This window comes from Megalops cyprinoides, chromosome 13, assembly GCF_013368585.1.
Source record: "Megalops cyprinoides isolate fMegCyp1 chromosome 13, fMegCyp1.pri, whole genome shotgun sequence".
Classification (NCBI taxonomy): Eukaryota; Metazoa; Chordata; class Actinopteri; order Elopiformes; family Megalopidae; genus Megalops; species Megalops cyprinoides.
This window is the reverse complement of record NC_050595.1, coordinates 18,038,066-18,052,541: the sequence shown is the minus strand read 5'-3', so window position 1 is coordinate 18,052,541 and position 14,476 is coordinate 18,038,066. Positions and strand designations below refer to the sequence as shown.

At 48.3% G+C, this 14,476-nt stretch overlaps 1 protein-coding gene across 1 annotated transcript in view; it reads left to right on the top strand.

Moving 5' to 3' along the window:
* The first annotated feature begins 1,089 nt into the window (after positions 1-1,089).
* The window catches only part of LOC118787822 (C-myc promoter-binding protein-like), a 35,283-nt gene continuing 21,896 nt past the window's right edge, over positions 1,090-14,476 (top strand). The window contains exons 1-11 of the mRNA XM_036543518.1: positions 1,090-1,408; positions 5,042-5,288; positions 6,746-6,815; positions 7,804-7,973; positions 9,645-9,880; positions 10,054-10,120; positions 10,292-10,350; positions 10,545-10,689; positions 11,169-11,344; positions 11,885-11,985; positions 13,115-13,333. Of these exons, the coding sequence (XP_036399411.1) occupies positions 1,101-1,408; positions 5,042-5,288; positions 6,746-6,815; positions 7,804-7,973; positions 9,645-9,880; positions 10,054-10,120; positions 10,292-10,350; positions 10,545-10,689; positions 11,169-11,344; positions 11,885-11,985; positions 13,115-13,333 (1,798 nt within the window). The 5' untranslated portion in view covers positions 1,090-1,100. The remainder of the gene's footprint in view (positions 1,409-5,041; positions 5,289-6,745; positions 6,816-7,803; positions 7,974-9,644; positions 9,881-10,053; positions 10,121-10,291; positions 10,351-10,544; positions 10,690-11,168; positions 11,345-11,884; positions 11,986-13,114; positions 13,334-14,476) is intronic.

Below are 14,476 nucleotides of genomic sequence, written 5' to 3'. Positions count from 1 at the left end.
TCTGTTTCTAATATGCACTGAGTGACCGTCTCTGGAGAGCATGGATGAAAATAATGAAAGCAATCTTGACATGCTTTGTGGGTAACACGGCTTAAACCGAACACGCCTGTCTCCATGGCCACGCCTGTCGTCCGTAGGGCATGTCCTTGATTATGGGTTCATGGATGTCATTTAAGCTCAGCCATGTGTGCAGTGCTGTGTGCATGCTTTAGTCCAACCTGACTTGGAATAGTCACACATATTACCAGACAGGTAACACAGGTAGGGAAAGAGCAGTGCTCCATGTCCTGCCACACCCAAAGCATAGCCAGTCCAACGTACCTTCCCTTCTGACTGTGGACCTGGAGCTTCCCTGTCTATTAACATGTGTTGGTGGAGCACTGGAGTCCAACTCCCCAGTCTGACCACCAGGCCCGTTGCTTGCAAAAAAGAGCATGTTTTAACATTTGAATGTGTTTAATGGTATTATTCATTATTATACTGACTGACAATCACTTTACAGTGGGATGTAATAATAAATCAATGTGCTGCTCCCTCTACAGGTTGCTCAGCCCTTGGCTATATTCAGGTCAAATTGCTATTATTTTATCTCTTGTCCTTTTTAACTGGATGTAAGGCCGTTTCTACTGCCTTGTAATCTTAAAAAATTCATCTGTAGTGTATAATGGCTCTGGAATACTAATGTAGAAAGTGTACAGTTCCACTTCCCAAGAGCTACCTGATTCCTGAACTCACTGCATATTGGTTTCTGTTGCAATAATGGTGGAGGGAGGCTCCATGCATCCCAAAATGGTTGGAGCGACCATGTGCTGTTCAATGTCAGTCACTTCACCTGTAATTGGTTAAAGTCAGTGATTGACAGTACACCGTATCCCCATCCATTCTGGGGTACTGTCATTATTCCATGAGAGCTGTGCTGGGATCAGGGTGTCTGTATGTCTGGCATCGCTTAGCTGACTCTGACTCTATCTCTTTCCCTCTACTCTCTCTTTCCTCTCTCTTTTGCCTTCCCTCTCTCCTTCTCTCCATCTCTCTGTCTCCTGTTTATGTTCTCATTCTCTCCCTCCTCTCTCAGATCCAGTCTGCGGGGATGGGCAGTGATGGAGGACAAAGGTCCTCGTGTAGCGGACTACTTCGTGGTGGCAGGCCTGACGGACTCGTCCAAGCCCCTGGACGAGGAGATCCACTTCGATGACGTCTGCCACAAGACAGCCCGGCCCAAGGCGCCCATCACCGACGTGGCGGTGGTGCTGCGTTCCCTGGGCGAGGAGGTGCCCGCCGGGTACACCTGCGTGGAGGCCACGCCCACCGGCCTTTCCGCCGACCTGAACGGCGGCAGCCTCATGGGACCGCAGATCTTCCTGTGCTACAGGAGAGGCCGGGACAAGCCCCCGCTCACCGACCTGGGGTGAGCCAGCAATTTATGTTTCTCTTTGAATCATTCAAAAATCATCTGTATTCACTGGCCTAGGGTGAGACAGGATTTATTTTTTTACATTTGAATCATTCAAAGATCTTCACTGATGTGGGGTTAGAGGGATTTGTTTGTTGTCTTGTTTCATTCATAAAAGATTTGGACTTACTGACCCAGGGTTGGGGCAATTTCTGTTGTTATCTGAAACATTCATAAAAGTTCTGTACTCAGTGACCTGGAGCCAGGGGGAATTTCTGTTGTCATTTGCTGGGCTGATACACTGAGACCAGGTACTTTACTTACTTTACATTTTATATGTGAACCATTTACACTATTGCATGTTCTACTCATGCAATTCAGATAGAATACCTTGCTGAACCTGAAATTTAGAAACCTACAAACATCAGGTTACAAAGTTTCAGTTTCTAAACCATTGTGCCACAATGTTAATGTATGCATGTTTTAGTGCTAGAGGAACGTTTCTTTGGGGTAACTGTAGCAACACCTGCGTACACACAGCTGGCATAGGTATTTCCTGTAGCCAAAACCCCCAAAATAGAATGCCGTAGATGTTCTTGTGCAAAATAATTTAGTGACTCACCCATTCATGGCTATTAACACAAATTATATTGAAAACAATGTCAGTTGTAATTCATCTCAAACAAATTTGCACTTTTGAAAAAAAAATTCCAACCCAGAAATGTCCCCATTTTTACATTGACCTTCAAGCAGGGCCTTTTACAAGCAAGTGTGTCTGTCACAGTTTTGTCTTATCTCCTTGACATCTCTTTGTTTGTGATGCATTTATGAAGAACAGTCATAAAGCAGCGTGTGTACATGCATGCGTGTATTCCTGTGTGTTTGTGTGAACATGCTCAGCCTCACACTCAGCTTGTATTGTGTAAATAGAATGACGGATAGATCTTTCTCTTGAGAAAAAGGGAGAAAGAGAGAATGAGGAGAGAGAAGGGAGAATGAGAGATAGAGACGGAACAGGGAGAGAAAGAGAGAGGCAAACAGTAGAGACAGACAGAGACAGAGATAAGTGCCACTTCAGGCCCACATACATTAGTTAGTGAGTGCTTGTGTGAGTGCATGTACGTGTATGTGTGTGTCAGTGAGTCACTCAGCCCAGACCACCCTGCTATTAGTAAAAATAAATCAACATTACAAACAGAAACTAGAAACAGGCTGCCACAGAGAACACTCATTTTGCAATACCTATTGGGAGCCTGTTTCAGGAAGGGCAATAATTAAGAAAAAAACATCTGGGTAGAAAAATGTGGAAAAACTGTATCATTGTTCTTGTTCTCAAGTGTAGCCACAAACAGGATGACAACCCCCACTCCATTTCACTGAGGCAAACAAGTAAAAAGACAGAACAGTACTACAGCACAGAGAGCAGCTCTTTTACATGTGCTGCTCACCAGTTTTGGGGGTGTGGTATCCAGTCATCTTTACCTCTAGATCTGAGCTGGTCTCTTCTCCTGTAGGGTTTGGGGGTGTTGTGTCCATTCATCTTTATCTCTAGATCTGAGCTGGTCTCTTCTCCAGTGGGGGTTGGAATCACGTGTCTGTCTGCCCCAGAGTCTGCAGGAGTTACAGGGGAAACCCAAGACACTTTTATATCGCCCCCCACTCTCCCGTGGAGATTTGGTTAGACAGCCCTGTGTGTGTCCCCAAAGCCCCACTTGCTCTCCTTTACCTGTTCTCTACTGTAGATATTTTATCGCACATTTTAACATTACATTGTATTATTTTATGTATTTTTATCTTTATAGTTATGTTTATTTATCGTTGATATTACAGTCAAACCTCTGTTCAAGACCAATAAATAACTGTTGGCCAGCTCTGTTCATCTGAGAATGAGTGATTTACAGATTTTGATGCTTTATGGTCATGATAAATATTATCGGGGGGGGGGGGGGGGGTTGCAGAGCCGCCCAGCCAGAGCTGAGCTGTGATTCAGCACATTTGGCAGTGACCTGGAGCACTCAGGAGGACTCGTGGTATTTTTCCTCTCCCACATGGCCTCTTTCCATAAATGCAGCTCCCATAACATAGCCACTCATAACATCCAGTCAGAGGGTTTGTATCTGGGTCCTCTTGGTGCTGGGCCTCCTTAGCAGTGGGTGTATTGAGCCAGGCTCAAGAGGTGAAGCAGTGGGTGTACTGTCTGTTTTGATGAATGAGTTAATAAGTGTGTTAGCTGTCCAGTCTGTGATGGCCACACAATGATTCTACTGTTCAGACAGAACAGGCTACAGCGCTAATGCAGGCTGAAAGATTTATAGCCGTATAGGGTTAGCTACTGTTAATCTGTCCTATTAATAGTGTTGTTCAGGAGGGGGCCCATTTCAGAATTAATCTCCCTCTGCCGTTATGGTCTCATGCATATTCACGACCTGTTCTCTGATGGAACTTCTGAATAATACACTATAAATGCTGTGATGTAATATGTAACATACCTTTAAGAAACCGTAATCTCCCTGATTTTGTCAGTGTATTACCCTTTGTCATTATAACCGGCAGCAGAGCAGCAACATTTAATTTAAAATAACAGCTATTGTGGCATTGTGCAACCATAAGGGAATCGTGTGGAACGTTTGCCTTTGGAGCGGGCCTATGTTCTGAGAAATGCTTCATGGATTACTAGCTTGGAAGGGTGGAAATTGGCAGAGTGACGGGGCAAAAGTCATACCAGACTAGGCAACTGCGCTGAGAGGAGAAGGTTGCGTGGCGACAGCAGGTGGCTGTGTAGAGGACACTGTTGACTGTAATGGAACGTGCCTGTATTTTTGCGGTCCCGGTGAAAGCTGTTTGTGTGGAGGCATGCGAGCAGCCATTCAGCAGGGATCGTGCAGAGGTGTCACTGGCTCTGGGTTTTTGCAGATTAACTGAACAGCTGAGTAAATGTACTCCCTATCTGTACAGTTTCTGCTTTATAACTTTATCTGTCTGTGTTCAGTTCGTGCTTTCTACCCAATCTTGTCTTCATACATTTTTATAGTCCCTTCATTGGGGGAAGGGATGTAAGCCTTCAAGTGCGCAGTGGTGGTTTCGTTTCGTATTTTAATGAAATCTGTCTGATGAGGCAAAAAGCATTCAGTTCCCCAGATAAGCCCTCTCAGGCTGATTTTCTTTAACTCTGCAGTCATTTGCATTGACATAATGGTAGAATGAGAGGCTATACTGGCTGGATCTAGTCCTCACCCCTCTCTGGTTTGATGAGTAGACCACCTGCTAAAACCTCTCAGGGCAAAAGATGCAAACTATGTTCATAATTTGAAATGATCGGCAAGGTGGTGCTTAGTCACATGTGGGACACATATTCTGCATATTTTGACCAGAGAGTTAGCTTGCGCGTTCTTTCTGTTGTCTGTACTCCATTGTTTAGGAGGTGCCAGTTGGTAGCAGGAGGTTCTGGTGCGGTCCGTGTTGCTGTGGAAGCAAACATTGTTCAGTTTTAGACAATGATAAGACAGCAAATCAGAATGCTTGTAGCTCACACAGTGGCTGTTGCAGAGCTTCCAGTGCGAATCACAGGGAGCAAAATATCTGATGTGTGTGTAGAATGTCTGTGCGAGTGTCATCTAACACAGCTCTGACCTTCTGCAAATTACCCAGAGTGCTCTACGAGTGGAAGGAGCGCCTGAAGCAGGGCTGTGACATCATCCAGACCACGCCTTCTGGTCGCCCGGCCAACATCAGTGGCTCCTCGTCCCAGCGCATCTACATCACATACCGTCGTGCCCCCAGCTGCCCCTCCCATGGCCTCCTGGCTGTCACCGACATCTGCGTCATCATACCCGGCAAGGGGGAGACGCCCCCCCACACCTTCTGCAGAGTGGAGAAGAACCTCAACAGCAGCATGGTGAGAGACCGTGGTCACACAGGCTCTCAGTACACAAAAATGCACCTAGAGTGACTATGAGGAAGCAAAACCTTTGGAAAGTGTTTTGTTGGAACATGCCAAGAATTTACAAATTAGCCTCCAAAGGCCTCCAGATTAGCCTCTGAAAGTCATATAATTGTTATTGCCCAACTACATGCTTTCTAGTGAGTAGGGTTTAGTTTCAATCACGTTTTGACTCCTTATCAAACAATAGGTCAATAGATGTGACCTCTAGTGGTAGAATGCTGTTACTGCATGAGCCACTCACCAGGGGTGTGGGTGAATGAGTGAGTCAATGTGTGAGTGAGGGAGAGAGTGACTGCTGTTTCTGTGGCCCTTTCTTCCAGCGGTAGTGAATAACATAAAATACTTTTAATGCTCCAATCAGATATATTGTACACAGTAAAGAATAATTAGGTAATTATCTTTCTCCTAAGTACCAGCCCTTTAGTTTCACCTCCCCATGTCGAAATGCAGAAAGGGTGAGAGGGGAAAGCACTGTGCTTGAGCTGTCTGTTTTCAGCTGATGAACCATGGAGTGTGGTCCACTGGCAGCGCCTGTCAGGGTTTGGTCTGCAGTCTAACGGGCCTGAGGTTTCACACAGAGCGCAGAAATATCTTCCTCTGGACTTTCACTGTCACAGAGTCACAATGCAGGCCTTTAATCATCTGCAGGACCTGAAGGTGCGGAGCAGATACCCATGAGAGAGGGAGACAAAGTCAGACCCGGGAGGCGAGGGGGGGACAGAGCGGGAGAGAGAATGTGTTTCTAGCTGTTGGCTTTCCTTTCCATCTGATTAGCTGCAATGATTGCATTCCCCGTCCACGCCGACTCTGATTGGAGCAATTAAACCTCTGACCCAGCCTCCGTTCTCCTCGGCTTTTATCTGTCTCCTCACCTGCTCCGTTCATCGGGACACCCCTCCCCCCACCATGTTTGGCTGTGATTGTTTTTCATCGACCGTGCTCCGGCGTCCTATAAAAAGCCCCCTTTGCTATGTCAGCACGGTCAGTTCCGATCGCTGTGGTCACACAGCTCCCAAGACACTGTTGCGGTGTGTGTGTGGGGATCAGGATAGGAAGTGCCTTCAATGTTTGGGGGTATTACACTCTCAGGAGAGGAGACAGAGGCAGGGCATGAATAACCCTTGACCACACCCCATAAGGATTTTCTGTCCAGTCATGGCCCTGCAGGGCTCTTTCCCACCTGTAAGTGCTTCACACGTTTTTACCTACCATGTTAACCAGCTGAGCCTCTCCTCTGTGTTCTGTGACTATCACTCAATTTCAGTGGATCAGTGACCCAGTGATTGGGACCTGGGGGGGGGTTGGGGGGGGGGTGGAGAAATAGGTGTGGATGGTTGTAAACAGTGTGAACTTGAACATAGTTGACACTGCAGTGATGGAATGTGTTCCTCTCTCTTCTCACTCCACAGTGGGGGTCTTCAATGTACCTGTGCTACAAGAAGTCTGTGGCCAAAACCAATACAATCGCATATAAAGCAGGTGGGTGATCTTTGCCCCTGAAGTGTAACTACAGCTGTAAGAGTTGCTCCATTGCACTCTTGACAACCCTGAGCCTTTAAATTTTCCAGATGGAGACTCAACTGGTCATCTGCTCTTTTCTATTTCTTTGTTTTGTCTTTTCGGGGGTAATTTTGAAAGCTTTGATGTTACCTTTATTTTGTAGTTAATGAAGAAAACTTTTATGTATATGTATGTATGTATGTATGTATATGTCAGTGTTTATATATGAAGGTATATCCCTAGTATTTTTGGATTTTACCATATGACACTTTTTGATGGGTTTATATGTGCAGAGTGTGAATTGGATTTTGCCACTGTGAATGTGTGAGAACAGATTTAGTCTTTGTGAAAGAATGAGGTAAGTGCGTATGGTCAGGAGCTGTAAAAGGAGATGAGAACAGCTGGACAGCTTGCAGGCGGAGGTCGGCCGTTGCTGTAAAAACACTGGTCTTGAAGCGTTACAGTCTTAACGCTCTTAGGAGCCATTTGTGGGTCATGGTAAAATGGCTTTTCTCATGCCTGTGAATCCTGGATGTCGTAAGGGCTCAGGAAACCTAATGTTCCCTGACATTAATGGACCTCTGGTTCTGTTCCTTGGCAGTAATGGCACGCTGGTGTTGCTCTCTTACCATAGTGGAGTGCTTTTTCTGTTCCCTGGCAGTAGTGGAGCACTGGTTCTGTTCCTTTCAGTAATGGAGTTCTGGTTCTGTTCCCTGTCAGTAATGGAGTTCTAGTTCTGCTCCCTGTCTCCTGCAACCATTTCTGAGATAGCCTTTGCCAAATGGAGAAGTGCTGTTAGTGCTGTTTTCTGGGTTTATCAAATCAAATCAAATTCCTGTGCTAACTGTCCTTATTGCAGGAGTCTTCTGTAGGAGGGCAGTGTGCAGTGGGAGGAGGCTGTGTGAGTGGATTCCTCAGTGAGAAGGTGGGCCTCGTGATCTCTCATGCTCTTTCTTGTCTGGTGCAGGTTTGATCTGCAGGTATCCTGAGCTGGACTATGAGTCATTCCCACTTCCTGAGTCTGTGCCACTCTTCTGCCTCCCCATGGGGGCAACCATTGAGTGCTGGCCCCCCAACACCCAGTACTCCCTGCCCGTCTTCTCTACCTTCGTCCTAACCGGAGCCTCTGGGGAAAAGGTAGGGTAGGGATACAGCTCACAGCCACACAAACACACACACACTCACACATGCACACCACACACACACAGAGGCACATAGGCAGCACAGAGGTGCATACACACTTCTGCAGTGAAAGTGGGACAAATGCAACCACACACATACACACAGATATAGTTACACACACAGACTCATTTACATGCTCTGCAGCTGCGTAGCTCTGCCTCAAAGTCATGTGTTCATGAAGTGTTTTACAAAAAGCCCCCCCCCCCCCCAAAATACAGATTTTGCTTGTGTAAGGGCAAAAAGTGGGGCACTGGGGCTCTGAGAGGGTTTTGTATATGTTTCTTCAATATTCCTTGAAACCAGAGCCTGACTTAAACAAATAACTACCTCTAAAAAGCAGAGGAAGTCTCTGCAGGTTTACCTCATTATGTTTCTCCCTCACTGGAAAGATAACTGAATGGGGAGAAAATGGTTTCCCAAAATTCTCCACAATTCACCTGACCCCCGAGCTCCAGCCCCAGTGTTTGGGTTTGTGTGACTTTTGGTTGAACCCATGCTGAATAGGAGAGTACCTGCCGGCTGCCGAGAGGCTTGTTTGAAGTCAGAGCTCTGCTTCACCGCAGGGGCAGAGTGAGGTGCTGGAGTACCTGGCACATTGCCTTATAGAGACGGCATAGCTCCTCTAATTCAGCGTGTCAACCTGCAGACTCACAGAGACAGTGCTACCCCTCTCTGCACCGCTCTTTACTTGTCTTTCTCACTTCGCATCCATCCCGCCTTCCCTCTTTCTTTTTTTCTCTCCCCAACTTTCCCTCTCTGAGTCTCTCTCTCCATCTCTCATCCCATCTCTTCCTCTATCCATATTTCTTTCTCTCCCCAACTCTCACTCTGTCTCTTCTTCTCTCCTCTGTTTCCCTCTCTCCCTTTTTTAATCTCTCCCCCTTTCCCTCCCTCTCTCCTAGTCACTCGTTCCCTTTTTCCCCCTCTCTCAGAGGTAGGAGGGGGTGAGGAAATGACCCAAAAAATGTGGCTAAGCTCAGGAGGCTGGTTCTGGTTTGTGCTGCATTAATGTTTCCCGGAATGCTGGGAGGGCACGCCACTGTGGGTTTTTATTATAATTTATATTTTTTTCATTAAAAGGTGCAGCGGTGGCCTGTGAGCAAAGGGAGGCAGAGAACTCACCTTTAAACTGATACCTGTCCTGAGCCTGTTTTTCATCAGCATTAACACTGTGCCAGCTTTAGTCACGATCCCCCTCTACCAGCTGATTCCTGTTTATTCAGTTGTGCCTGATGTGGCAGTATTACCTTTCTAGTCATCACACAAGCTGAGCTTGTTGCACAGGGGTCACCATTCATTCAGGGGTTTATGGGATGAAGTATGTTTTCATTCTCTTGGGCTTTGCTCTGTGAGGCAGTGGGGTTGAAACCACCAGGTGAGCTGATCCCTAAACATCAGAGTGAGTGCAGCGGCAGACAGAGGTGATCAACGCCCAGCTATAGCTCCTCAGACACTCAGCATCAGCTGATTGTGTGCATGGCAACGTGTCTGGGCTGGAGAACATTCTGTCTCCTGCCCTTGCCTGAATGACCCTGCTGCAGTCTGACGCTGTGTGTGTGTGTGTGTGTGTGTGTGTGTGTGTGTGCGTGTGCGTGTGTGTGTGTGTGTGTGCGTGTGTATCTGCAGGTGTACGGAGCTGCCATACAGTTCTACGAGTCCTACCCGCAGGAGTGCCTGACGGAGAAACAGCGCGTCCTGCTGGGCCTGAACGGTGAGCGCAGATCTGGGGACTCCAAGGCTGTGCATACAAACAAGTGCATCTGCCTGCTGTCACACTGGCCCTTCTTCGACGCCTTCCGGAAGTTCCTCACCTTCCTCTACCGCTACTCCATTTCCGGCCCCCACGCGCTGCCTATTGAGAAGTGAGTGTTCTGCCCCCCCTGGGGCTTTTTAAGCAGAGCAGAGTGTGCTGTAATTGTGGGATCTACAGTTATGAGCTGTGTTTTGCCACTGTGTCACCATGCTGTCCTATCTTGCTGTATCAGGGTGCTGTTTTTTGTCACCATGCTAACACACTGTTTTCTCCTCTCCATAGGCATATATCCCACTTCATGCATAGAGTGCCGTTTCCCTCATCCCAGAGACCGCGGATCTTAGTGCAGGTGAGCTGCAGAAGGGCGGGGCCCTCTTGGGACTACACTAACCCCTGCTGGTTGGTGTAGCATCGTGTTCAGTGCTTTGTGCTCTGTGCTGCCCCCTGTTGGTCAGTGTGCTGTTTAGCCCTCTGTGTTGACTGCATGGTGTGTAACTCTTTTTGTCTCTCTGTTCCACAGCTCTCTCCTCATGACAGCCTGATGCTAAGCCAGCCCGTGTCCTCACCGCTGCCCCTGAGGTACGTCAGACACAGCAGCAGAGTGTAGTGCAGTCTGCGGAGCAGCACATCGAAGAGTCTGTGAATATATGAATATATGCACTTCTGAAAACTCTGTGTGATGCATGTGTTTATGTACGTATGTGCAGTATGCGTTTATGTTACAGAAATGGTGATTAACCTTAAGATTGTGTGTGTGTGTGTGTGTGTCTCAGTGGCGGGAGGTTTTCCACGCTGTTGCAGAACCTGGGCCCGGAGAACGCCGTCACCCTGCTGGTATTTGCCGTCACGGAACACAAGATCCTGGTCCACTCGCTGCGCCCGTCCGCCCTGACCAGCGTGACCGAGGCTCTGGTGTCTGTAAGTCCTTAATACTTTACTGGCATAGAAAACAGGCAGCACCGCCAGCAGAGGAACAGCAAACACGCCGTCATAAACAGGGATGCTGTTCAAAACACAAACAGCTGGAAGCAGCAGTTACCCAGGAACCTTCAGGACCAGCTCAATATGTAACACATTTTAAGTGCAGAAGCACCGTATACTGTAGGGCCATAGGCTCCTCCTGTGTTACCATACCTAGAGCTAATATTGCCATATTAAAATGTATGAAGATGGTCCTTCATAAGAAATAGTACTGTAACTACATCTCTGTAGCACTCTTACTGCTAGCAAAACCACTGTAACAAGTATTGTAACCATCAGAACTCCTGCTCTGTCCTGGCAGCTCCTGCCTCTGTGATGAGAGGCTGTGAGGTCAGCAGTGCTAGTGAGAGCAGGTGAGTTCAGGTGAGGTCTGGCCGAGGCCGGGAGGCGCTCAGAAGATTTCTGTCTCTCCCCAGATGATCTTCCCGTTCCACTGGCCGTGCCCCTACATCCCGCTGTGCCCGCTGGCTCTCGCCGACGTGCTCAGCGCCCCCTGCCCCTTTATCGTCGGTGTTGACTCCCGTTACTTTGACCTCTACGACCCCCCGCCAGACGTCAGCTGTGTGGATCTGGACACCAACACCATCTCCCAGTGAGTCCTGCCAATGTCAGTCTCATCTCGTCCGGCGCCCTGCCGGATAGCTGTCCTCCTGCTCCCCCCACCTCCACCTTTCAGGCCCCACCCCCTAACCTGTCAGACCCCACGCATCTCTAATGTTAGACCACACCCACTTCACCTCTCAGATCTTTCCATCTGTTCAAAAGTACTTCTCCTATTTTGTGTGATAGGCAAGTTGTATGGATTCTCCCCTTTATTTGTGATTCTTACTGTTAGTTGTTTGTCTTGAAGAAAAGGAATGTCATTCCACAGATGGAACTAGTAAGCAATCAGTGTTTGTTTCCATGCGGATATTTTTGTAATACACACGCTCAGCTTTTCTGTGATCTCAGATTCTGCCCCCATGCAAATGACCTGGAATCAGTGTGTTTTCCATGTAATAGCTGGGCTTAGGCTTAAACAGATTCCACTGATGCTGGGTCAGTTGTTTGCAGGGAGGAAGGTCCCGTTGTGTAGTCCCTCTTGGCCCCTTCGTTTTGGGCCCGTGTTTCTGATCGTATGCCGTGTTTCCAGCAACGAGGATAAGAGAGCCCTGACGTGGAAGATCCTGCCGAAGAAGGCCTGCAGAAGCCTGATGAATACGCTGAGCAGCCTGCACCAGCAGCTGGCCGAAGGTGGGTGCGAAAGCAGCGGGGGTACTAAAGGCGCACTTCAACGCAGCGTTAGCCTCTGGTGTCAGGCCTGCTGCAGTGAGAAGGAGACGGTATATTTAGACACAAAGCAGCTGCCAGGCCATTCTCTCCTCAGAGGTCTCGGAGACCTTCTGCACCAGCGGGTGGTTTTTGGCGAGTTTTCCTTTTATGGTCAGTAGCGTCCCGCACTCTGCTCCCCTGCTCCCCACCACGTGAATTTCCCCCTTCTGTGTGATCGCCCCGCTGGGTCTCATTTCCGTCATGCCGCCTGCCAGGGGAGGAATCTGTCAGCAGACTGTCAGGCCAGGCTGCCCCAGAATCATGTGCGCCGCGTGGTTCTGGAACGGAAACAAGATACAGCACGCGCACGGCGGTCGTAAATGATTTGTCGCAGGTGAACGTCGATTTAGAAACATGTATTCTCTCTGAGCTACTGTATCGGCGCTGTCCTCTCATTTATTCATGGCTGGCAGAATTTAAACAGGGAGGCATGGTGGTGTGTCTGTGCTGGCGCACAGAATCAGAAGAAATGCTTTGGATCTACATTGAGCCGCTTCTTACATAGTGAGGTTTTAAATGAGTACTGAGTGACTGATCCTTTCTGGCCCCTGGGCTCTCAGCTTAACACGGCAGCGGCAGCAGCAGAGTACATGGCTCTGATTAAAAGACTCTCTTTGTACATCCATAGCAGAGGCAGGACCAGATCAAGAGTTTCAGTGCACCTGCGGCTAGCTTCCTGCAGTGTGTGTGATGTTACAGAGAAACCTCAGCATCCCTGCTTGGTCTTGTGTGAATCATTCCTAAGGCCGATCAAAGCACTTTTAGATTTCCCTCTTGATGTCTAAATTGGTGTGAGGTGCCCTTGCGTGGGAAGGAGATGTATCATTGGAATTTGTACAGTACACTTACATACAGTAAAATGCATTTTGAATGTATAGATATCCATTTATGCAGCTGAATACCTTGCCCAACGACCGCACCCAGTTCAACAACAGCAGTGTTCTGGCAAGCATTCAAACCCGCAACCGCTGTGGCACAGTGCTGACCCTTGAGTGCCCCCTGCTGTAGGACTGTTGCTGATGCGTCTGCGTTTGCGCACGGCTCTGCGCAGGGCAGCAGAGACCCCGAGAGGACTGGCTGATGGACCTGGCCATGAGCGACCCGGAGCTGGCCGGGGGAAAGAGCCTGCACACGCTGGAGCTGGAGATCCAGGAGGCCTTCCTGCGCTTCATGGCCGCCATCCTCAAGGGCTACCGCTCCTTCCTGCGCCCCATCACCCAGGCGCCCTCCGAGAAGGCCACGGACGCCAGCTCCCTGTTCGACCTGCAAGGTGGGTGTTGCCTGCCCTCCTCTCACACCCGGGCCCCACAGCACCCTGCCCAATTCTGCTTTATAGACGCAGTTGGAAGTCTGAGAGGCAATGATGAATCAACGAACCAATTAATCAACGATGAACGTCAGTGGCACTGATGTATCATATTGGCTGAATAAACAGACCTTTTGTGTGAAGGGACCTGACTGAAAATAAAAGAGGTGTGTGTTCTTACCTTGTGGGTTACGGTTAGGGTTAGTGTGGGTTTTAGGTAGGAGAGGCAGAGACCTGTGTGAAAGGTGTGAATGATGCTGTTATGCCTCGCTGGCAGGGGTGTCTTCAGTGGTAATAATGGTAATAATGATGTATAATGCGTTCCCCCCTCTCTGCTCCCCTGTGGACAGCTGGGCGTGAGTCATGACAGATGGCAGTGTTTAATATGTGCAAATTCTCATAAAATGCCTCTCATTTCTTATGAATAAGTCAGTAAGATTGAGAGGGGTATGCGGGAAGGGGGCGGGGGTGCCAGGCGGTTTCAGCGCTCCGCAGAGGCAGGCCAGCAGCTGCTCAGGCAGGAATCTGGATGACATCACACCTGATAGCAGTTTTGTGAGCTCATCCCAGCTCCGGACCAGTTACTGCGGTAATGCATTGGCAGTGCTGTTACGTAATCACTGCAGCAGACAGATGCGGGTCGTGGGTGTGTGCGTGCGTGTTTGTGTTTGTGTGCGTGTTTGTGTGTGTGTTTGTGTTGTGTGTGCGTGCGTGTGTGTGTGTTTGTGTGTTTGTGTTTGTGTGTGGGTGTGTGGTTTTGTGTGTCTGTATGTGAATGTATGTGTATCTGTGTGTGTGTTTCCACGTAAGTGCATGTGTGTATGTGCATGTGTGTGTTAAGAAATAAACATGCAATTGTGGTGTTAGCTCATGAAAACAAAGGCATGGTTTGTAATCACAGACTTCAGTGATAAGCAAGACATCATTCGTTACATCTGAGATGCACTGGGGTGCAAATGAAAATGTTCATTGTGATGCAAAACCCTGACACAGATGGCTGGCTTTGGGTTTGTGTAGTGACTTAGCCTGAGCCAATGACAGCCTAGCTACAACCCTAATCTAAAAGCTCATTGGAGTAACAGTAAATGTGTTCACTGTAAATACTTT